The following is a 25632-nucleotide window of genomic DNA, read 5'->3' as shown; positions in this document are numbered from 1 at the left end:
GACTTATCAGCAAACTTTTATATTTGACACACTCATATCCTAATATTAACTTTGTTGTTTACAAGTTAAGTCAATATATTTCAAAGCCAACAAATACACACCTACACATCGAGCAATTCTACTCTTCAACTCACGGCCTCCACTTATTCAGATTGGGGTGCATGTCCCTCTATAAGAAAATCAACTACCGATTTCAACTTCTTTCTTGGCTCAAGTTTAATCAGCTAAAAATGCAAAAAGCAACAAGTAGTATCATGATCCTCTTTAGAAGTAGATTATCAGACATTAGCTAAAACATCTTGCAAAGCACAATGGCTTTTATACCTTTTTTGTGATTTCTCGATCAACCACATGCAACCTATTACTATATTTTGTGGCAACACCAATGTCACTATATTGCTTCTAATCCAGTTTTTCACAAAAGGATGAAACATATTGAAATGGACGACCACCTTGTAAGACAAAATACAGACCAAGATAATATATCTCATGCCTATTGCATTGAAAAATCACGTGGCTGACATTTTCACCAAAACACTGCATCTTAGGCCCATTATAACTTTGGTTTCCAAACTTCAAAATACTTCATCTTAGGCCCATTATAACTTTGGTTTCCAAACTTCGAATGCTCAATATCCATTCCAGTTTGTAAGGGTGTTAAGTTATAATGTTATTTTTTATTGGACTTTCTTGTGTTTAGTTTTTTCTGTTTTAATCCAAGAGGTTAGAGCCCTTTTTTTCTCTAACAAACTCTTATATATAGGTAAGCTTCGGTCCTGTGTAAAGTTGATTTTCAATAATATAAGTTTTCAATTTTTCTTTTTCTTTTCTTATGGAAAATACATGTTTCCACTGTGTAAAGTCAACCGTCGATAACTAGGTCACTTTAGTAAATATGTTAATCAAATACATGTTATTTATAATATAAGAAAATAAGACGTTGTGGAAAATCCAACTTTTCCCTAATCTAAAATTCTGCCATGTCACCAATTTTAGGGTAATTTGTGTCCATATTTTACTTTTTGCAACCAAACTACAACAATTTGCATGGTTTGGTTACTACTTCTTCTATTTAGTTCCAACTTCCCATATGTTACAATTTGGTTTGCTTTGGTTGGTTACAACAAACTATCTGATTCAACTTTATCACATAAACCAAAGTTCAATTTTTCATCTCTCTCTCTCTCTCTCTCTCTCTCTCTCTCTCTCTCTCTCGTTCCTCCAAACAATTTCTCCAGAATTTCCCATGTTTCTTTCGCTAACTCTGCATCACTAACCTTTTTAAAGTTATTTGCATCAACACATTGATGGATTATAAAGAGAGCTTTATAATCTTTCTTCTTCAATTCTTTATGTGCAACCTTTTCTTGATCTGTCACGTCTTCTGCAAGTGCTGCTACTCATTCCTTCAAAAGATCCCAAAGATCTTAATAACATAACACAATATTTTTCTGCTTGCACCAATTCTCATAATTATTGTTCTTGAGAATTGGATGATTCGTTGGAAAATGTTTGTTTGGATGATTCGTTGCCATGGTGATTTTCTTCCCACAAATCGATTAAACCGGAGCTCTGATACCAGATGTTGGAAATCCACCACAACCTATGCAGAATTTCAATCAATCTCGATGAACAAGATTTTTATCACCCACACAATAACAATGAAAAAAGAAGAACAATGGAGAAAGAAAGAAAGTAAAGAACGATGAAGGAGAAAAAGAATTAAATTCTGTAGAGTTTCTTTCTGTCCACAAACTGTGAAAAAAATTTCTTATTCACTTTACAACTGAAAAATACTGTGAATTACAATGTTATGAATACTTTATTCACTTCAGTACAAGAATAAGGGTTACTCCCTCTATTTATAGATTTAGGTTAACTTGGACTTCAAGCCAAAGTCCAAAATAGTTAATACTATTAAAATAGGCCTAAGTCAAAATCTTATATGATGCAACATACTTCGACACACTAACCTAACTCAACACACTAGGTGGTTTGTCACTTCCTTATTCTGTCGAGCAACCTGCTTCGACACAAGGAATTACAATTCAACAGTTGTGAATCTTCTCTGTCAACATTACAAAGTGCACATTGTTACAAGATGAGGCAACAATGTGAAATATGAGCCTGTTGTCCAAGTTTGTACCCCAAATAGTGAAAGTCAAGGTATGTCTATGTTGAACATCACTTGGCCATATGTCTTTTTAGCTTCCGATTGGCATGAGCAGCGTTATGGGCATGATAAGAACATGACTGAGGCTGGTGACAACTTAACAAATTATAAGCATGTGGTTGGTGAGACTTATTCTTCAAGTTCAAGGGGGTTGCTTTTTGCACATGGCATAACATGCCTTCTGTCTGAAATATCTGATCTTCATTGAGAAATCTAGATATGATGACACCTTCACAAGTACTCCCTCCGTTCCTTATTAAGTGTCATTTTTTTGACTTTTTACACGTAACAAGAAAGTTAATCATTATTGTTACTTTTCACACAATAATTCTTCTTTTACCTATAATACCCTTAATTATATATTACATTCATTTTATTTTTTCTTTCTTTGTAATAATTACCTAGGGGTAATTTTGACAAAAGAGTAATTAATACTACCTTGAATTTTGTAAGTGACAATTAAAAAAAACACATTTTCTCGATAAAGTGACACTTATAAAGGAACGGATGGAGTATTATTGTTTTGTTTACCATGTCAAATATGGATATGATGACGCCTATTCATTTTCATTTCGATTATATCGGAATGTGATTCTATGCTTAGATTGAAGTAAGTGCGCTTTTTTTTTGTTATCATTGATATCCCGTGATGGAAAATGCTTGGGTGATTTATGTCATCACTCATCAATATATGTTATCAATGATTCACTATATTATGTACATTAAGATGCAGTTACTGCATTCTTATATGACTTTTTCGTAGTTCTTTTTTCTAAAACATACAGTTAAACATGTACAATCATATTTTTCCACGTGTCAGAATTATGACCCATCGTTCAAGGAGGAAAAAGTTAAGATAAAGGAGTTGTCCTTTGGCTTTGATTATTTTCTAACATAATTCGCTTTTTAGGTACTTGATTGGTAAGCAATGTATTACCGATTGGGCAACATTTTGAATTAAAAAAAAAGCAACTTCCAATGAGTACACGTTTTAGGATCTTTTTTGTCCTCATTATAAATTCTATGCTTTCCTAACTATTTATTATGTATGCATATTTAAAAAACAAATACAAAGTTCAACCATGTAGTTCTTCCATACGCCAATAAGATACATTTTAAATTGAAAATCGTACAACTACAATAGAGTATGTAGTTCTCTTCATATACCCATAACAACTGTCTCCAAATACAGAATCATAAGTCATAATGGGCACATAGATGATACTTTCTTTACACGGAAAGGACTGAAAATAGACAACAAAAATGGTACCCGTTTTTGCATCCAACAGATATATATAGAATAAAACTCTTAGCTTGATGTCCAAACATAGATCTGGCCTCCGCTTGTAGCTCCTGCTAGCATCCCAACCTCGAAAGAGTGTGCATCAAATCTACATGGAATTGCAGAAATGTGTGGGCTCTCTAGAGTCTTTACTGTTGCCTTTTGAACTGTTGAGACAATGTCAACTCCTCTATTCATGTTCCCAACGAAGAGATATGAATTGTCCCAGCCCCATATTGCTCTGCTACCACAAAATCAAGATAATAAACCCAATAAGAATCAAATAGTGAATAATTAAATCATAATTGAAATGCAAAATCAGGTCCAAGCTCAAAAGAGTCAAGAGTTAAGTCCTACAATTTGGATATGAAAATGTTTTGCCCAGAGACTAGTTCAGCAAATGGCAAAAGAAATGCATGACTTAACATTCAATAAACCCCAAAACCGCACCTGAAAGTCGAAAGCCATCTTCCAGTCTGATTGAAATGATAAACAGAAGTCTCGTCCTCCAAGTTCACTCCACTGTATATACGAACTGTGTCGTCCATGCTACATCAAGAGATAACATAAACCCAATCAAATCAAATTCAAAATTTACCACAAACCCAGATCAATATAATTAAGAATAGAAAAAGAAAACAAATTTAGGAATCAAGTTAACATGCATGCAAGTAAGCACACTCACACTGAACCAGACTTTAAGTATTAAAACATAGTAATACTAAGAATGGAATAAAGGTTCAGACCTTGTAGTGGCAAGGCTGCTTCCAGAAGGAGAAAAATACGCTGATTGCACAGATCTTTTGTGAGCAAATGTCCTCAAGGCTGTGTGCTTACGCCCTCCAATACATCTCAAATCCCAAGTACATGCAGTTCCATCAGAGGAACTGGTAGCTACAATATGAGAACTTTGAGGGTTGAAATCTATTGTATTAATTCTAGCTCCATGTAAATCCCAGTGGGATGAACATTTTCCTATCCTGTTGTCCAATACTGCCAGACCCCCTTTACCCTCAGACAAATATAAACAGTTTGCATCATTCTTTGGTTGTGATAGAGCATATATACATGCATTATCACTACTATTGTAAACCATATCAAAAATTTCCTTCTCAGCATCCATCAATCGAATAAACCCATCATAACAACTTGTGTATATCTGCACACAAATCAATGATCACAACATCAGCCAATTCTGCTACTTGTGAAAAAATGTAAATATATGTCAAAAGGCCTATGAAGCACAGAGACACACTCAACTAGTAATAATTTGAAAAAATAAATAAATTGAATAATCACAAATGTAGGTGACAAAAATACACATTTTTAAAGAAAGATATAAAATTATCCAAAAAATAAATTAGTTCAAACTTATAGAAAAAAATGAATATATATCAAAACACAGCCTCAACTTTTCAAAACTCTTCATCAAAGATATTACTAATAACTAAATGTTTCTCAGAACTCGGAATCATAATTCACACACCTTTGACAAGCAGTGTTGTTGGAACAAAATCCCAGAAATGGGAGCCGCGTGTGGATGGTACAAAAAAATCTCACTTTCTCCCACATTCCAAAACCCAATATCCCCAAATTTGTTACCCGCTGCAATCATATTAACATCCTTGGAAGGGAAAAATCGTACTTGAGTTATCCTTCCAGGAACAACACGTGCTATATTTTCAGGATCCAGAGATAAAGATTCCAACTCAAAGGAACACTCAGTTTTCTTCTTTTTTGCAGGCCCTTCGAGTTCTTCTTCCAATAATCCCTTATTTGACATACTAACAAGCGATTCAATGAAAGAACGATCAGAATCATCAGTACCTTTATAAGCATCCTTCATGGAAATAGGACCCAAAGTTTGAACAAATTTCTCAACTTTATTGGGGGAATTGTGAGTGGAAGTATTGGAATCTGAATTAGCGTCTAAATCTAACCCTTTGGAATCGGGTGGAATACCTCTCGTTCGAAGTGAGCGTCTGATAACAATTGGGGTTTCAATTTTGGGTTTTTTCTCCAATTTTACAGTGTAAGATTTGGCAACAATTCTGAAAATTACAAATTATGAATATAAATCATTAACACAAACGAGTATTGAAGTTCAATTAAGAGGGTAAAATAAATCGTAATATGAAGTAAAGAAGATAGAAAGAGAGAAGAAAAATACTTGGAATGGTTGGAGAGTGCGGTGGCTTTGGAATGAACTTTGAGTGCAGCCATCATTTCATTGTTGCGACGAATATTTTCAAGTCGCTTGCGTTCGTACTCGTTAAGCTTTGGAGGCGCCATTGAATCGAAGAGAAGGAAGAGGAAGTTAGGGTTTTGATTTTAGAATATGAATAGTAAGGGAAATGATTTTGCGCTCTTAATTTATATTTATTTTTCACAAAGTAGTTTGCGCGGGAACATAGAAGTCGCTATGGCGGCAAACCGAGTGATTATTTGGCACACAAAAAATAGTCAGGTACAATCGCAAAATTTTGGTTAATTATCTATCTCTTTCTATCTTTAAAATGAATTAAACTTTATTTTAATTGTATTTTTAGTGTTTACATGAGTACATAGTTTTCTATAGATCACACATCTCATAATAATACTATAAATGATATTATCTTTAACCCTATAATCAAAACCTTGCTTAGAGAAAATTGTATCATTTCTAGTTTTCCAAGTCTCATAAATCGTTTCCGTCATGGCCATTTTCAGTATTTGCCTATGCCACCCTTTCTTCCTTGTTTCAGTGATTAGTCATCTCTTCTCATGAGTCCATCTAGTGGGAGTTTTGTTGAAACCCAACCAACATGGCGCCGTTTTCCAAGTGTTATTTTCAAGTGTTGTGGAAGTTAGCACATTCAAAAAATAAATGGTCACTAGTTTCATTCTGACAACACAAGTAACACTTTCCATCATCAATAATCCCAAATCGTATAAGCCTATCCTTGGTGGGAAGTCGGTCTAGCAAGGTCATCCAAAGAATGAAGATTGATCTTGGCCTTGCATAATTGTTTAACATCATTTTTCGCCATTCCATATTCTCATTTTCCCCTCTCAAAGCTTTATACATGGAAGTTGTCTCATACATGCCATTTTGATAGCTTCTCCCTAATATTCAGTTTGCTCCACATTATCTCGATATTTCATGATTCGTTTAAAAATCCATTAGCAGCTTTTTGGTTGTTGTCAAACCATGATGTCTTGTCCCTTGAGATAGTATTCATTTATCCACTTAATGCACAACTTATCAGCCTTAGCTTGAAGATTCAAAAGCATCTTGCTAATGGTAGCCACTTTCCATTCAATTAAAGATGTGAGGTTAAGCTCATGTGCTGCCTTTTGATAACATATTTTGTCTCAAGCAACGTATGCTTTTTTTTCCTAATTTATGTTGTACCACTCCATAAAAAGTTCCTACAAATCATTTCAATCTTTTCACCACTTTCTTAGGGATTGGAAATACTTGGATCCAATATGTTTTAATCGCAAACATAACACTCTTTATAAGTTGTTGTCTATCTGCATAACTCAACAATTTGGCAGCCCAATGTCTAAATTTAATCACAATTTTATCAACCAAATGCTCACATTGCATAATGATCGTGACTTTATGAGTCTATCGGATTATCTAACTGCAAATATATAGTTTATCGCGTAGTTTTAAAATATAACGAACTCACAAGGACTAATAATCAATATAGTGTTATCAATTGATGCAATGTAAAGCTAAAGTTATTGATTACTTAATTCATACATAATTAAAAACTAGAATTGGAATATGATTTAGGAAAATATCAAGAAAGGGAGGCCGAAATATGGATTTCGTGCACCTCAGGGACTCTGTAATTCATTGGCGTTTGTTTTATGTTAAGCTGCTTTTAGTGGGAAATACTAGTTTAAAAACTCTATCTCACACTCTCGCGTTGTTGATTAAAGTTACACCCTCTAACCATGAGATTTTGCTCTCGCTCGCGCATTTCAATTAAGAAGAATTTTTTGAAAAGTAAATAAGTCCTAATTGATGCCTAAAGCGCTCTCGCTATATTTATGATCAATGCTCAGTTTCCACTATCCGGTTCAACTCTCACACTCTCACACTATTGACTCGAACCTTAATTTTTGTTCACTCTCGTGCAAAAACGTTTGAATTAGACTTGAAAACTAAAGCCAGAAAAATAGTTTAAGAAAGGTTTAGGTCAAATTCATTACTGAGTCCCGCCGAAACGACGGTCCTCACATACCAGACTCAATGATGTTTAGCTAAACAAGGAATTAGACTTAAACAAACTAAACATGACAATTAAAATTAAAAATAACATGGTAATCGAATTAAAGTGTGATAAATGGAAATATAAAGCAATAACGTAAAAACCTAAAAACCTAAAAACTTGAATTAAATAACTTCAAATAGCAGGAATGGTAATAAATGACTTCAATTATGCTAGCAGGCTTATGATCCAAAAGTACAAAAAATCAAACTAAAGTTATGATAATCTCTCGATGTGAGCGGTTATCACTTTGAATGTAATATCTGCCTAAAACTAAAAGCAATAGAGCTTTCGTGCAATACTTGGATGTCTAAAACTCCTTAAAACAATGTCTTATATAGAGTCCTAATGATGCAGAACCATTTCCAAACGTGTAGAATTTCGTTGAGAGACTGTAGGAAGGTGGGAAAGAATGAGTCAAGTTGTTTCTTCCACTTTTTGTTACTGCGCATGTATTGCGACCGCCATTATGCTCATGGTGAATGCCATGAGCTTAAGTTGGATGATGATGTGGCTGGGTGCATGGTGAACGTCATAAGGTGATGGCGAACGCCATGCACTAGAAACTTGATTTTTCCTGCATTTCTCTCTCTTTTCTTGCTCCTTTTCTGGTTTTTACGTGTGGACACTCTATAATTGATAAGTACCTGGAATGAAAACAAAACACGACATAAAAGTAATAAAACATGATAAAACGACACTAAATAGCACGTGAATTAGGTTAAAATATACAATACGCTTTCGCGTTATGAAACTCCCCCACACTTAGACCATTACTTATCCTAAAGCAATCAACCAACACAGTAAAACAAAATAAGCTCGACTCAAAACAAAGGCACAACGAAACTCTAATCATACGGGGTTGTTAGGCTATGGTTAGATCGATAGGTAATAGATATCAATACCAAGGATACCGTAATGACACATATTCGCATCTCAGGGTCGAAAACCCCCTTCATATGAATTAATTTGAGTCATGCCACTATATCCAACCTAGATCCCTTATTCTTTTTCACTCCATTTCATTCAAGCACAATCACAGTAAGTATGTTATCCTTGCACGTACATGGTAAGTAAACTTGTTGGTGATCAATGATCTCATTGTTATTTCATTTTTCTCTATTTTTTTTTCTTTTTCATTGTTTGACAAAGAGTTTGCACCGTTGGGCTAAATGATCGGGCGAGGATCACCTAACTTAGAGGGGACATATCTTATCATCCATTTTTTTTCAATTTTTTTCTTTTCATTCGAGATCAGAGGTCATACACTTATTTTCATCAGTTTCTTACTTAGTGTGTGTTTTAGGATGGTGTTGACTGCTAAAATAAACTACTAAAGAGTTACTTAAAGATTGAGCCTAAGGTCTCGGCATAGTGGTACTCAAATTGATTTCTCAAAATTCGGGAGTTCAAGGTGTCATGACGGTATCGATGTTATCGAACCCTTCCCAAGTCTCTCTAACATAGCCTAACAACCTATATACTCTCAGAGTGTCATGCCATGATTCAAAACAAAACAAAAATTGTTGGGGTCAAAGTTTATGGAAAATGCGATGAACAACCAGAAACCACACATAAAGACTCGACAACACATGCAATGACTCAACAAAATTCCCAAAACAGACAAGATTCTAAAAACAAGAAATAAACTAGAAAGCGGTAAAGTAGAAAGCGATAAAATTCCTCCCCCACACTTAAACCAAACATTATCCCCAATGTTTTGATAAAAGGTGGAAAAGGAATGAAAAACTTGTATGATGGCTACTGACGGCCCCGACCTCGTGCTCATCCATGTCCACCTCTACCAAACTATGGATGCGACACTCCCACATGGTGCATATACTCAAACCAACCCTCCACGCCTACTCGCAATTCTGACATCTCATCAATCAAGGCCGACATGTTGTGTTTGGTCCTTCCTGTATAGTCATGTTGGTGCTCTTGCAGCTGCTGGTTATGTGTTATCATGTCAACCTGCTGACTGTGCATATCTCTGATCAGTTGATCAAGTTCGACATCTAAGGTGTTACGGTGCCGCAACTCACTAAGGACATCGTCCAGTGCGGTCCTGATGGAGGTATGGTCATTCCCATTATGGGATTGGTGTCTGTAGGATGTACCTGCAAAAATATTAATGGTGTGGTGTGTAACACCCATTTTCTACCCCAAAATACTTAACATATAATCAGAGTAAATAAGCACGCATACAACAAAAGGGCGTCACATCGACGTTTTCAAAACTAAATGCTTTCAAAACCAACAACACACCTGGTCATTCAAAATAACACATTTCACTTGTCATGAATATTCAAGAAATATGTGTTCACAACGGAAAATATGATTATTCATGCATATTATAAAATGATTCATGTCCCATACCATGATCATCTCTCAACAATCATCTCAAGATAAAATAAAGTAAGTAATAACGTAATGCATATCCAAATACGATACGAGTTCAATACTACCAATCTACCCAGTGTTACATGACCGGAGCATTGACTCATTACCAAATCTCAACTAAAATACGGGAACTCTCCAGCTAATCTTGAGCGAGCTACCGTCCACTTACTCCAGCAATACTACTATGTAGTATCTGCACGATACCCATGTAAAGGTAACATTCAAACAGAAAGGGTGAGAATTCAAATCATTATGAAATAACATAATAAGGCACAATGATTAAATCTACAATTAAAAGAATTCATCACACTTTGTATAATCATATCAATAATATTAACCAGCATTTATTTTGCATATTTCAAACATACCTCAATACCTCAAGGAGTTAATATTAAAATTCAATACAATATTCTCAAATATACACATAACCACAATTATCACATAATCACATATTTCACCAAGTTAGGTATCCAAACATCACCAAATTCAACTACTATAACCCGTACACACATCACAATCACAACAATATAACATTCAATTGTGTCTCAATGCAAGACATGTGACTCTATGCATGCGGTACCTCAATGTGAACCCAAAGTTTCACCGCTTTTCGATTCAATATCTAGAATCCAAGCCACACTCCGATTCAGACAAGATCGAAGCCACTACTACGCCTATTTCCAATTAAGGATCAACGTCTATATGGACCCAACGTTACACCACTTTCCGATTCAATATCTAGAATCCAAGCCACTACGCCTATTTCCAATTAAGGATCAACGTCTATTACCATGTGAACCCACAATTTTACCACTTCCACAATGAAGTCGACCATGCTATGAATGAATGCACACATACCAACATATATGCAATTAAGATCATCTCTAACATCTTAACTTTCCACATATCACCATAATCCAACTCTATGAATTATCCCCCACTGGTACATATACACCCTCATAACAATATATCATTCACAATTATAGGTTAATTATCAATTATGTACACATAGATTTCATCCTAAAACGAATACAGCATTTAAATATCAAATTTTCACTTTTCAAACAGTGTTAACGCATTTGGTTAACCTGTTAATGCAAGACAGAATACAAATTTAATAGTATTTCAACAGTGTTAACCGGTTAACGCCCTGGGTTAACCTGTTAACGCAAGACATAATACAAATTTAACATTTTTTCAACAGTGTTAACCGGTTAACGCCCTGGGTTAACCTGTTAACGCAAGACAGAATGCAATTCTAACAGTATTTCAACAGTGTTAACCTGTTAACGCATTTGGTTAACCTGTTAACGCAAGACAGAATACAAATTTAACAGGTTTTCAACAGTATTAACCTGTTAACGCATTTGGTTAACCTGTTAACGCAAAACATAATGCTATTCATGCGCTAACAACGAAACAGAATGCAGAATTCTCCGCGTTTCTCGTCGTTGGAGGACCTTCGGACCTCCGATTTCGATTCCGTAAAAAGCTACACGTTCAGAAAATTATAACTCACGCCATAGAACATAAATTTACGGTTTCAGCACAATCCAATCATTATAAATCAAGAGTATTTATCAAACCTAATAATTACAAAACCATGCAAATTAAGGATTTCGACCTAAACATGTTCCTACCCATTGACTCGATCATGCTAACCCATAATAATAAGGATTCCCCCCTTACCTCTTCAATTTGATGGAAACTCTAGCTTCTCTTTACTTTTCCTCTCCTCTTTCTCTATTGCCTTCAATGATCAACTGAATTCTAACTCTCACTCTCCTCACCTCTTACTATCTATATTAGTATTCTCTTTGGGCTTAAATCATGATATCCATCTAATTTAATCACTAGGCCCAATAATACCTAATATTTAAATATCTCTATTTAAATTCAAATAAATTAACCAACTCAACATACACACTAAGTTAATTAATATAATTATTTAATTATATCTCATATCCACTAAATAATTAATTAATACACCAATTCAATTAGTATAGTCAATTATTATACTACACAACAACCAATTAATTAATTACCACTCCATATAATTAAAATACAATATAATAATAATAATAGTATAATAAATAAATACTAAAATTGGGTTGTTACAACTCTCCCCCACTTAAAAGATTTTCGTCCTCGAAAATTTACCTCAAGCGAACAACTCCGGATATGATTCCTTCATCTTATCCTCGAGTTCCCACGTAATATTGCCATTGGCGACTCCGCCCCATATCACTTTCACCAAAGCAATCTCCTTACCACGAAGCTTCTTCACTTATCGATCTTCAATTCGCATAGGTGATGTATCAACCGTCAAATTATCCCTCACTTGGACATCATCTAATGGAACAACATGCGATGGATCCGCAATGTACCTCCTCAATTGAGACACATGGAACACATCATGAAGATTAGAAAGTGATGGTGGTAATGCAATCCGATATGCCACTTCACCTATCCTCTCGGAAATCTGATAAGGACCAATGAAATGCGGCGTCAATTTACGCGACTTCAAAGCTCTACCAATACCCGTTATTGGCGTAACTCGAAGGAACACATGCTCATCTTTCTCAAACTCAAGAGCTTTCCTCCTCTTATCATGATAACTCTTTTGACGACTCTGAGAAGCCTTCATCTTCTCTTGAATCATCTTAATCTTATCCGTAGTCTCTTGAATCAACTCGGGTCCAACCACAACACTCTCTCCTGATTCGTACCAACACAAAGGAGTTCTACACCTCTTGCCATAAAGAGCCTTAAAAGGTGTCATTCCAATGCTCGAATGGAAACTGTTATTATACGTAAACTCGATCAAAGGCAAGAAACTATCCCAATTTCCTCCTTGTTCCAAAACACAAGACCTCAAAAGATCTTCGAGTGACTGAATGGTTCTCTCTGTTTGACCATCAGTTTGCGGATGATACGCCGAACTCAAACGCAACTTCGTACCCAAAGCACTTTGCAAACCTTCCCAAAATCTCGAAGTGAATCTCGGATCTCTATCCGAAACAATGCTCGACGGAATACCATGCAAACACACAATCCTCTCGATGTACAACTTAGCAAGTGTTTCCATCGAATAATCCATCCTCATCGGAATAAAATGAGCACATTTCGTCAACCTGTCCACAACGACCCAAATCGCCTCACAATTACTCGATGTTCTCGGCAAACCCGAAACAAAATCCATAGAGATACTATCCCACTTCCACTCGGGAATAGATAACGGTTGCATCAAACCAGACGGCTTTTGATGTTCAATCTTTGACTTTTGACAAGTCAAACATGAATACACAAATTCCGCTACATCCTTCTTCATACCTTGCCACCAAAACATCTTCTTCAAGTCTTGATACATTTTAGTAGCGCTAGGATGAATACTCAAACCACTTCTATGCCCTTCCTCAAGAATCCTCTTCCTCAAATCCGCAACATCCGAAACACAAACTCGATCACAACACTTCAGGATACCATTCTCATCAATCCAAAAGTCACCACCTTTGCCTTGATTAATCAATGTCATAACGTCGACTAATTTCAAATCTGACTTCTGACCTTCTCTAATATCGTTAAGAATGCCACACGTAAGCTTCAACATACCAAGCTTAACACACGAAGGCGTCGCTTCACAAACCAAACTCAAATCTCTAAATTGCTCCAACAATTCAAACTCTCGAATCATCAACATAGACATGTGCAATGACTTCCTACTCAATGCATCGGCTACAACATTCGCCTTTCCAGGATGATAATTCAAACCAAAATCATAATCTTTCAAGAATTCCAACCATCTCCTTTGCCTCATATTCAATTCCTTCTGATCGAACAAGTACTTCAAACTCTTGTGATCACTAAACACATCAAATCTCGATCTCAACAAATAATGTCTCCAAAGCTTCAACGCAAACACAACGGCGGCCAACTCTAAATCATGTGTCGGATAATTCCTCTCATGAACTTTAAGTTGCCTTGAAGCATAAGCTACCACTTGCCCTTTTTGCATCAGAACACCTCATAAACCCAACAAAGAAGCATCACAGTACACCACGAAAGTTTCTAACGGATCCGGTAAAATTAAAATAGGAGTCGTAGTCAATCTTCTCTTAAGCTCTTGAAAATTCGCTTCACACTGCGAAGTCCAAATGAAAGCTTGACCTTTCCTAGTCAACTGCGTCAACGGTAACGACAACTTAGAAAACCCTTCAATGAACTTCTTATAATAACCAGCCAAACCAAGGAAACTTCGAATCTCAGCAACAGACTTAGGAGCTTCCCACTGAGATACATCTTCAATCTTCGTAGGATCCACAAAAATCCCACCACTCGAAATCACATGTCCAAGAAAACTTACTTCACTCAACCAAAATTCACATTTAGAGAGTTTAGCAAACAACTTCCTCTCTTTCAACACCGATAACACAATCTTCAAATGCTCTGCATGATCTTCTTCACCCTTGGAATAAATCAATATATCATCGATGAACACAACCACAAACTTATCCAGATAATCATGAAAGATTTTATTCATATACTCCATAAATACACCAGGTGCATTAGTCACACCAAAAGGCATCACGGAGTACTCGTAGTGACCATACCTTGTCCTAAAAGCAGTCTTTTGAATATCCTCAGCCTTTACCCGAATCTGATGATACCCAGACCTCAAATCAATCTTGCTAAACACACAAGCTCCAACCAGCTGATCCATCAGATCGTCAATCCTCGGAAGTGGATACTTGTTCTTAATCGTCACTTTTCAGTTGTCTATAATCAACAAATAGTCTCATAGAACCTTCTTTCTTCTTGACCAACAGAACAGGTGCACCCCACGGTGACACACTAGGACGAATAAACTTCTTCTCAAGCAAGTCTTCAAGTTGACTTTTCAACTCTTTCAACTCAGAAGCGGACATTCTATAGGGAGCCATCGATACAGGACTAGTTCCAGGAACTAAATCAATCGAAAACTCAATCTCACGTTCCGGCGGTAAATCACTTATATCTTCCGGAAATACCTCCGCAAACTCACAAACTATTGGCAATTCTTCAATCGTCCTCTTCTCCCGAATATCCAAAGTTGCCAACAACATAAACAACTCGGCACCATCTTGCACCGATTCATCAACTTGCTTAGCAGACACACACCAATCTTCCCTAGCACTAACCTCAGGAAAAATAACCGTCTTCTCGAAACAGTTGATATACACCCGATTAACTTCTAACCAATTCATACCCAAAATCACGTCTAGTTGCTCTAACGGAAGACAAACTAAATCAATTCCAAAATCCCTACCAAATATACTCAACGAACAATTCAAACACACATAGGAAGTAGAGATAGAACCCATAGCAGGTGTATCAATAACCATACTTCTACGCATATCAGATAATATAAGATTCAGCCTCTTAGCACAACCCAAAGAAATGAAAGAATATGTTGCACCGGTATCAATAATGGCAATCAAAGGTGTACCATTAATAAAGCATGTACCTTGGATTAGTCTATCATCGGTAGTGGTCTCCGCACCAGACAATGCAAACACCTTTCCCTTCCCTTGCTCCTTCTTCGGCTTATCACATTGCGTACTAATATGACCTTTCTCACCACAATTGTAACAAGTCACACTCGAACCAACTCCACACTGGTTTGTTCTGTGACCACTCTTGCCACACTTGAAACACGTCATCGAATTCTTACTACAATCCCCAGCGCGATGACCTTCAACGCCACATTTGAAACACTTAAGTGGAGTAGAAGATCCTCCCCCACTTGGCTTCTTGCCAAAACCAAATTGTCTCCTCTTGTCATCATACGTTTTCCCACGATCTGGAATTTTCCCCTTCAAGCTCTTGTAGACAGAAGCACTCTCCCTACTATCCTCATCATAGATCCGACTCTTGTTAACCAACTCTGTAAAACGAGTAATATGTTGGTAACCAATGGCCTTCTTGATATCATGTCTCAAGCCATTCACAAACTTCAAGCATTTAGATCTCTCAGCATTAACAGTATTGTAATGAGGACAATACTTGATAAGCTCCTGAAATCTAGCAGCATAATCAGCAACGGTACCATTTCCTTGCTTCAATTCAAGGAACTCCACCTCTTTCTTCCCACGACAATCTTCTGGAAAATAGTTCTCCAAGAAGGTATCACGGAAAAGAGTCCAAGTAACCTCAATGATGTCTTCTTCGAACCTCTGAAGAGTATTATTCCACCAATCTTCAGCTTCCTTCTCAAGCATATGGGTACCAAACTGCACTTTCTAGGCATTAGTACAGTTCATGACTCTGAAGATCTTCTCAATTGCCTTCAGCCAAGCTTGAGCTTTCTCAGGTGCATGCTCACCCTCAAAGACATGAGGATTGTTCCGTTGGAATCTCCCCAAAGCACGAAACTCATCATCATCTCCCTTTTGGTTACCAGCATTCGTTTGATGGATCTGACCCATGGATTCAGCCAGCATCCTCAGCGCCTCAGCAATGGCATCGTCAGTCCTGCCTGCAACCATTGTCCTGAACAGTCTGAACAACCAAACAAACAGTATCGATCGTGTCAGATACACAAATCAAATACCACGGAAAGCCCTACGACTATTGACCAACTCGTCGACCATGCTCTGATACCACTAATGTAACACCCATTTTTCTACCCCAAAATACTTAACATATAATCAGAGTAAATAAGCACGCATACAACAAAAGGGCGTCACATCGACGTTTTCAAAACTAAATGCTTTCAAAACCAACAACACACCTGGTCATTCGAAATAACACATTTCACTTATCATGAATATTCAAGAAATATGCGTTCACAGCGGAAAATATGATTATTCATGCATATTATAAAATGATTCATGTCCCATACCATGATCATCTCTCAACAATCATATCAAGATAAAATAAAGTAAGTAATAACGTAATGCATATCCAAATACGATACGAGTTCAATACTACCAATCTACCCAATGTTACACGACCAGAGCATTGACTCATTACCAAATCTCAACTAAAATACGGGAACTCTCCAGCTAATCTTGAGCGAGCTACCGTCCACTTACTCCAGTAATACTACTCTGTAGTATCTGCACGATACCCATGTAAAGGTAACATTCAAACAGAAAGGGTGAGAATTCAAGTCATTATGAAATAGCACAATAAGGCACAACGATTAAATCGACAATTAAAAGAATTCATCACACTTTGTATAATCATATCAATAATATTAACCAACATTTATTTCGCATATTTCAAACATACCTCAATACTCAAGGAGTTAATATTAAAATTCAATACAATATTCTCAAATATACACATAACCACAATTATCACATAATCATATATTTCACCAAGTTAGGTATCCAAACATCACCAAATTCAACTACTATAACCCGTACACACATCACAATCACAACAATACAACATTCAACTGTGACTCAATGCAAGACATGTGACTCTATGCATGCGGTACCTCAATGTGAACCCAAAGTTTCACCGCTTTCCGATTCAATATCTAGAATCCAAGCCACACTCCGATCCGGACAAGATCGAAGCCACTACGCCTATTTCCAATTAAGGATCAACGTCTATATGGACCCAACGTTCCACCGCTTTCCGATTCAATATCTATAATCCAAGCCACTACGCCTATTTCCAATTAAGGATCAACGTCTATTACCATGTGAACCCACAGTTTCACCACTTCCACAATGAAGTCGACCATGCTATGAATGAATGCACACATACCAACACATATGTAATTAAGATCATTTCTAACATCTTAACTTTCCACATATCACCATAATCCAACTCTATGAATTATCCTCACTGGTACATATACACCCTCATAACAATATATCATTCACAATTATAGGTTAATTATCAATTATGTACACATAGATTTCATCCTAAAACGAATACAACATTTCAATATCAATTTTTCACTTTTCAAACAGTGTTAACGTGTTAACGCATTTGGTTAACCTGTTAACGCAAGACATAATACAAATTTAACAATATTTCAACAGTGTTAACCGGTTAACGCCCTGGGTTAACCTGTTAACGCAAGACATAATACAAATTTAACATTTTTTCAACAGTGTTAACCGGTTAACGCCCTGGGTTAACCTGTTAACGCAAGACAGAATGCAATTCTAACAGTATTTCAACAGTGTTAACCTGTTAACGCATTTGGTTAACCTGTTAACGCAAGACAGAATACAAATTTAACAGGTTTTCAACAGTGTTAACCTGTTAACGCATTTGGTTAACCTGTTAACGCAAAACAGAATGTTATTCCTGTGCTAACAACGAAACAGAATGCAAAATTCTCTGCGTTTCTCGTCGTTGGAGGACCTTCGGACCTCCGATTTTGATACCGTAAAAAAGCTACACGTTCAGAAAATTATAACTCACGCCATAGAACATAAATTTACGGTTTCAGCACAATCCAATCATCATAAATCAAGAGTATTTATCAAACCTAATAATTACAAAACCATGCAAATTAAGGATTTCGAGCTAAACATGTTTCTACCCATTGACTCGATCATGCTAACCCATAATAATAAGAATTCCCCCCTTACCTCTTCAATTTGATGGAAACTCTAGCTTCTCTTTACTTTTCCTCTCCTCTTTCTCTATTGCCTTCAATGATCAACTGAATTCTAACTCTCACTCTCCTCACCTCTTACTATTTATATTAGTATTCTCTTTGGGCTTAAATCATGATATCCATCTAATTTAATCACTAGGCCCAATAATACCTAATATTTAAATATCTCCATTTAAATTCAAATAAATTAACCAACTCAACATACACACTAAGTTAATTAATATAATTATTTAATTATATCTCATATCCACTAAATAATAAATTAATACACCAATTCAATTAGTATAGTCAATTATTAGACTACCTAACAACCAATTAATTAATTACCACTCCATATAATTAAAATACAATATAATAATAATAGTATAATAAATAAATACTAAAATTGGGTTGTTACATGGTGTGTGGGTGTGTGGGAGGCTCAGAAGTAACATGATTCATATCATAAATATCATCATCAGTTGAATTACCCTCATTACTTTGGATGTTAATGTTATTGTCAAGCTTTGGGGCATTCAATTTATAGGACTAGTTGTTCTTATTTTGCACGTAGTGTGTGCAGAATTGGGTAAAATAATACTATTAACAGCGCGACTCCCAACCATCAAATGTTGCCTACCATATTGTTTGTTCTTAATCAAGTGCATGCTACGACAGGCATCCAAGTCTAAGAAAGGTGTATCAACTGGTGCTAGTGTAGCTAACTCATCATTCAGGTTCAGTGCATGGGCTATGGATGTAATTAATCTTCCAATGCAAATGGGACCAGAGCCCCTAACGCTAAAAGATTGTAAGTGCACGAGCATGAATGGAGTCGGATTGACTCGTGTCTGCGTAAGTGCACAATGCAAAAAGCATAGCTCATTTGAATTTACCTTTTCGTTGTTCACCCGGGCAAAGAGGGTGTATGCTAAAATATAGTGCATGTAACGAATGGTCGGGTTATGGGTGAAGGTGGATTTTAGGCCTTCCCAATCATTGGTGGCCTCACCAGTGAGAATTCACCAAAAGAGGAAAGCAACTAACTCCAAGTCCCATTCTAAGGGTCCTTCACATGCCAAACCAACCCCATGCGAGAATTGTAGCAAGTCGGCAAGACGATCCTGGCTAAACTTATAATTTTTATTGAACATCCTAAACTTAACAGTGCATGTGGTGCGTTGATAGCCTACCGGAATTTGGTAACTAAATGAACTCAAAAACTCATAAAAGTGCATAAATGTGACATTCCTAGGTTCCCTAGCATCCAGTTAACACTACCTATCAAGCCTAAGTTATGCAGAACAGATTCATCGGCGTACCTTGTCGGCGTAACTTCACGGTTGAATAGCTTGACATATTTTATTCTTTGCGCCTCACCCTTAGTACCTTCTCCAAAAACGATTCTCATGTAGTCCATTGCTCTTGGTATCATTGCTCTTGGAGGCATGGTGGAGAGAAAATGGGGGAAATCGGATACGTAGATGAGAGGGATGAAAAAGGAGTGAGAGAGAAATTTAGTTGAGAATGAGGGTTTTTTAAGAGGAATAATGTAGTAGATGGAGGGATTTGAAAGTTATGGGATAGTGTAAAGAGTAAGTTAATAGAGTATTAGGGAATAATGGATTTTTGAAGGTGAAAGGTTTGAAAAATCGTGCCAAAGGTAGTTAAATCGTGCTACTGCCAGTTACTATAAATGGTGAATGCCATTAGGCTAATGGCGAACACCATTAGTTTTAAATGTGCTTTTTCAAGTATTAATGCTCATGGTGAATGCCGTGAGCCTTTTGGCAAACGCCACTGGCCTTGGACATATAAAATGTAATTTTAAGGCATTTAAAAATGATGTTATAAGTAAAATAAATAGAGAAATTTGGTCGAGCTATAAATCAAAAGCAAAAAAAAAATAGTTATGAAAAGAAAAATTCAAAAATTCAAAAATTAATGGAGAAAATGAAAAGTTTGCATTACAAGGAAAAATGTATAAAAATAATTGTAAAAATAATAAGAAATCAAGGAAAAATACTTCCTCCCCCCACTTTAAACGGTTCAGTGTCCTCAGTGTCTAAGCGTGAGGTAGGAAATGCGATAGTATCAAATAGAGTCAACCACTACAACATTGGATAGGCTGGAAATGTCTTTTGACGAAGTGAATTTCTTTGAAAATATGATTGAATTGTTCATTAGCTACATCCATGAAGCCGTGGAAATCCACACGTAAAATGGTGAACTCTCCTCTAAGAGAAACAACTTTTGTCCTTAGGGCGTCAATTGCACCAGTGCAATTTGCGGGAGGCAGATCGTGAACAACAGAGGCCAGTGAAACATCATCGGAGAGAGGAGCATGAAGGTTTTCATATGCCTAAGGTGTATCAGGTGGAGTTGGTGACTCATTTTGCTCTTCCAAGTCATAAAGCTAGTTATTTCTAATGTACACACTGGTCTGCTTATTATTAGGTAATGTAAAATGATGTACCACCTCATTATCAATCAGTAAATCCAACTCGTGCGGTCCTAGGTTCCTTATAAGGCCTCGGTTTAAACATAAAGTAAGGTTCATGGGTCGGATGCCTCCTAAAAGGGTTAAACGGTTAAGTGGGTATCTAAGTCCAATTGCTGAAGCAATCATGGTAACTAGGCCTCCTACCAGGATATATCCATTGGTATCCCGTGCAATTCGATCTAGGTTAGCTAGCATGAAGGTAGAAGCATTAATAGGTCGATACTAGAAAGCACAAAATATAATAAATAGTTCATCTCTGGACACAAAGGTAATGTTCTCCTTTTCCCAAAAAGGGTATGGGCTAGGATTTTATGGAAATAACGGATGGTAGGGTTATGGATGTTGGCGGAGTACATGGAATTTGGTTCAGGTTGATGGTTTCCAATAATACTACCCCAAAATAAATCTAGTTCAAGCTCCATCAACACATTTTCTTGGGCTTTAGTGAATACATCAGGGCCACTAGGGAATCCTATAAGGTTAGCCATCTCAAGGTGGGTAAAACGATAGTTACTCCCAAACAATCTAAAGGTAGTTAGGCCTCTATTAAACCCCAACCCCTGTTAGGGCCATAGAAGAAAGAATTTAGAAATTCGAGGGTTAGCTTACAATATGTGTTATATCTTCTCCTCACCACAAAATTTTCCCAACCCATTTGGTTAAGCATGTACATGACACTGTCTCTAATTCCTAAAATGGTCATCGTAGGTCCATTAGGATATATGGATAATTCCATCTCTCTCTGAGCAAGAACCTCAAAACGTCGCCTATGGGCTTCATTTTTTAAAGTAATCTACATGTTATCTACTGGCTGCATCTCTAAAGTTAGTATGAAATGTTAGTCTATGTGAAGTAGCCTGATAGTAGACACTAGTAGTGATTAAAATAATTGAATACACCACAAATAATATTTGGTGGAAAAAATAAAAACTAAAACCTAAAAATAAAAAAAATGTGGGTTGCCTCCCACGCAACGCTTCGTTTAATATTGGTAGCTCGACACTTTGCAATGAAAATATGCTTGTAAAAGAGTGGGCATCTCTTATAATTTGTAATTGGTGTAGTAATCTCTATTTTCTACATAGTGATAGTGCTTAAGTCTCTGCCCGTTCACAACAATGTCTCTTTCGATTTGCTTTTTATTTCAACAACTCCGCTTTGGAATACTCTTGTAACATAAAAAGGTCCAGACCATCTAGAACGAAGTTTGTCTAGAAATAGTTTTAGTCTAAAGTTGAAGAGAAGTACTACATCACCTTCATTAAACTCTCTTCTTGTTATGCGTTTATCATGCCACTACTTAGTCCTTTCCTTGTAAATACGGGCATTTTCATAGGCATTTAACCTAAGTTCTTCTAATTTATGGATGTCAAGAATTCGTTTTTATCCTACGTCCGTATAATTCATATTTAGGGTCTTAATGGCCTGATAGGATTTATGTTCCAATTCAACAGGCATGTGACAGGATTTACCGTAAACTAGTTTAAATGGAATGGTCCTTATTGGTGTTTTATAGGTTGTCCTGTAGGCCCACAGAGCCTCATAAAGTTTGGTAGACCAATCCTTCATAGAGATTGTAACAATTCTCTTTAATATTTTCTTAATTTCTCTATTGTAAATTTCAACCTATCTACTCGTTTGAGGGTGGTAGGGTGTTGTTACTCTGTGTCGGACTCCGTACTTGAGCAACAATCTTTCAAAGATATTTGAAATAAAGTGAGATCCATTATTACTAATGACGAGTCTCGAAACATCGAATATAGGAAAAATAGTATTCTTAAAGATTTTAACCACGACTCGTGCATCATTTGTAGGAGAGGCTACAACCTCGGTCCGTTTTGATACATAATCAACTGTAACGAGTATGTATTTGTTACCAAAGGAAAATGGAAAAGGACCCATAAAGTTAATACCCTATACGTCAAAAACTTCTACTTCTAAGATGCCTTTCAGTGGCATCTCGTTGCGTCTAGAGATATTTCTAGTGCGTTGGCACCAATCGCAGTTTATAACCATGGTGTGGACATATTTCCATAAGTTAGGCCAAAAGAGGCTGGATAGTAATATCTTTGCGCAAGTTCTTGACGTGCTAGCATGCCCTCCATAGGATGCATCATGGTAATGAGATATGCTATTGCTTACCTCCTCTTCGGAGACATATAACAATGGAAAATACCATCGGCGCCTCTATTAAAAAGAAAGGGCTCATCCCAGTAGTAATGTTTCAAATCATGGGAAACTTCTTTTTCTGTTGGTAAGTTAATTCTGGTGGAAACACTCCGACGACTAGGTAGTTAACAAAGTCAACATACCATGGCACAGTGGGTTTAGCGGGTGCTTGGCCAGGTGCATACAAGGCATTGTTGTTCTTGTACGAAAAGTTGGGATGGTTTTTCCAACCTGGGTTGTAGGTATTCGAATAAGGATTTCCTTGTGCATAATTTACTTGATCAGTGGGGACTCCTTCTAATATTTAACATTCTGGTGCAGTGTGTCCAAGAATTCCACATAACTCGCAGTTTGGAGTTACGACAACCACGGTGGTTGCGGGTGGTATGGTCAAGTTATCTAACTTTTGAACAAGCGCATCTACCTTTGCATGGACATGGTCAAGGCTACTGATTTTGTACATTCCACCTTTTGGTTAGGATTTTTCTACTGGAGTTCTTTCACCTCTCCATTGACAATGGTTTTGGGCCATGTTTTCAATGAGTTGATAGGCTTCGTTGTATGGCTTGTCCATAAGTGCACCGCCCGCGATAACGTCTACTATCAGTCTTGTGTTATAGAGAAGCCCATTGTAAAATGTGTGAATGATCACCCATTCTTCGAGATCGTGATGAGGACATATCCTCATCATGTCTTTGTATCTCTCCTACGCGTCGTAGAGAGATTCTACATCTTTTTGTCGAAATTCGTTGATTTGAGCTCTCAGCATAGCAATTTTGCTTGGCGGAAAATATCGGGCTAAGAAAACGTTCTTCAGTTCTTCCCATGTAATAACTGAGTTGGATGGCAAGGATTGCAACCAAGCCCAAGCTCTGTCTCTTAGAGAGAAAGGAAAAAGGCGCAGTCTTATCGCATCTTGAGATACACCATTCGCCTTCACAGTGTCTGCGTACTGCACAAACTTGGTCAAATGTTCATTAGGGTCGTCCATAGGATTTCCAGCAAATTGATGTTGTTGGATGGCTGATAATAATGAGGGTTTCAACTCGAAATCGTTTCGATCGATAGCAGGGGCAACAATGTTGTTGTGAGGTTCTTGTTAGGACGGGGTAGCGTAGAACTTAAGAGGACGGTTTTGTGGTCCTACTGCAGCCATGGTTGGTTTTTCAACTGGTTCAGTAGTAGGAAAGAAGATATCGGGAATATCGTACCTCCGTTGGTACTATAGTATTCGGCGTCTTAAATATAAGAAACGCTCTAATTCTATGATCGGTGGTGCTAAGTTTCGCCTTGTGAGCGAGTACTTGGCATACAATCGGGAAATAAGGGAAAGGAAATTAGTTTTTACCTTAGTCTATACTGCGTAACGAAAGAATCGCACTATTTGACTAAATCAGGTCCCCGGCAACAGCGCCAAAAACTTGATATGTCTCGTGACTGTATATAAAATATAGTATATCGGGTACTTGACTGCAAGTGCACGGTCCAGTCATTTTAGTTTTAAAAGATATCGAACCCACAGGGACCGATGGTCAAACTAATGCTATCGATGTTACTATGTTTAGCTAAGGAGATGATTTTTAGAGGTTTGGTTGAACAAAAATTAAATCTAAAGAAAATTAAGTTTTAAGATAATATTAATAAAGGAATATTAGTATGCAACATTAATCGTCAGGGATTCGATAAGTCACCAGTGTTTATTTTAATTACCAAATATCTTTTAGTAGAAAATACTTATTTAAAAGGCTTTATCTCACACTCTCGTGATTGTTGACTCGGACTATACTTTTAAGTCAGAATGTACGCTCTCGCTGTCCCATTTGAAGTTAAAAATAATTTTTGAAAATAAATAAGTTCTAGTTGCTTTTAAAGTGCTCTCGCTGTTTTTAAAATCAATGCCTAGTTTTTACTATCGAGTTCGACCCTCACGCTCTCGCGATTGTCGGTTCTCACCTTAGTTAATTTCCCACTCTCGTGGCAAAATCATATTAAATAGCTTCTCACTCTCGTGACAAAGTTAATTAAATTTAAATTTAAATCCACAACCAAAAATATTATTTGAGAAAAGAAGTTTACATCGATTATTATTGAATCCCGTCTAATTAAATTGTTTACATACTGATACCGGTAGTTTAGCCGGACATGTTAATTAATGCAAACACAGACGAACATAAACAGACCAACAATAAGGCAAACATGATTAAATAATAAAGCAATAATAATAATAATTGA

General features: G+C 36.7%; 1 protein-coding gene and 1 non-coding gene across 2 annotated transcripts; one reads left to right on the top strand and one right to left on the bottom strand.

Moving 5' to 3' along the window:
• Positions 1–3245: 3245 nt before the first annotated feature.
• LOC127073430 (uncharacterized) lies at positions 3246–5813 on the bottom strand. Its single transcript, XM_051014579.1, has 5 exons — positions 5626–5813; positions 4942–5506; positions 4202–4614; positions 3906–4004; positions 3246–3696 (listed from the first exon to the last, which is right to left on the bottom strand). The coding sequence occupies exons 1-5, from the start codon at positions 5745–5747 to the stop codon at positions 3483–3485; spliced, it is 1413 nt and encodes a 470-aa protein (XP_050870536.1). The 5' UTR covers positions 5748–5813; the 3' UTR covers positions 3246–3482.
• Positions 5814–24062: 18249 nt separating this feature from the next.
• LOC127077412 (small nucleolar RNA R71) lies at positions 24063–24169 on the top strand. Its single transcript, XR_007787225.1, has one exon. It is a non-coding gene; the product is annotated as a small nucleolar RNA R71 (small nucleolar RNA).
• Positions 24170–25632: the final 1463 nt, after the last annotated feature.

Source organism: Lathyrus oleraceus, chromosome 4 (assembly GCF_024323335.1).
Source record: "Lathyrus oleraceus cultivar Zhongwan6 chromosome 4, CAAS_Psat_ZW6_1.0, whole genome shotgun sequence".
Taxonomy (NCBI): domain Eukaryota; kingdom Viridiplantae; phylum Streptophyta; class Magnoliopsida; order Fabales; family Fabaceae; genus Lathyrus; species Lathyrus oleraceus.
The sequence above is the reverse complement of the archived record's forward strand: the minus strand, read 5'-3'. Positions and strand labels throughout refer to the sequence as shown.

Coding starts and splice junctions, on each gene's coding strand:
- LOC127073430 (XM_051014579.1), bottom strand. CDS start 5,747: ATGGCGCCTCCAAAGCTTAACGAGTACGAACGCAAGCGACTTGAAAAT. Junction 5,507..5,625: donor GCACTCTCCAACCATTCCAA/GTATTTTTCTTC, acceptor TGTAATTTTCAG/AATTGTTGCCAAATCTTACA. Junction 4,615..4,941: donor AACAACACTGCTTGTCAAAG/GTGTGTGAATTA, acceptor ATTTGTGTGCAG/ATATACACAAGTTGTTATGA.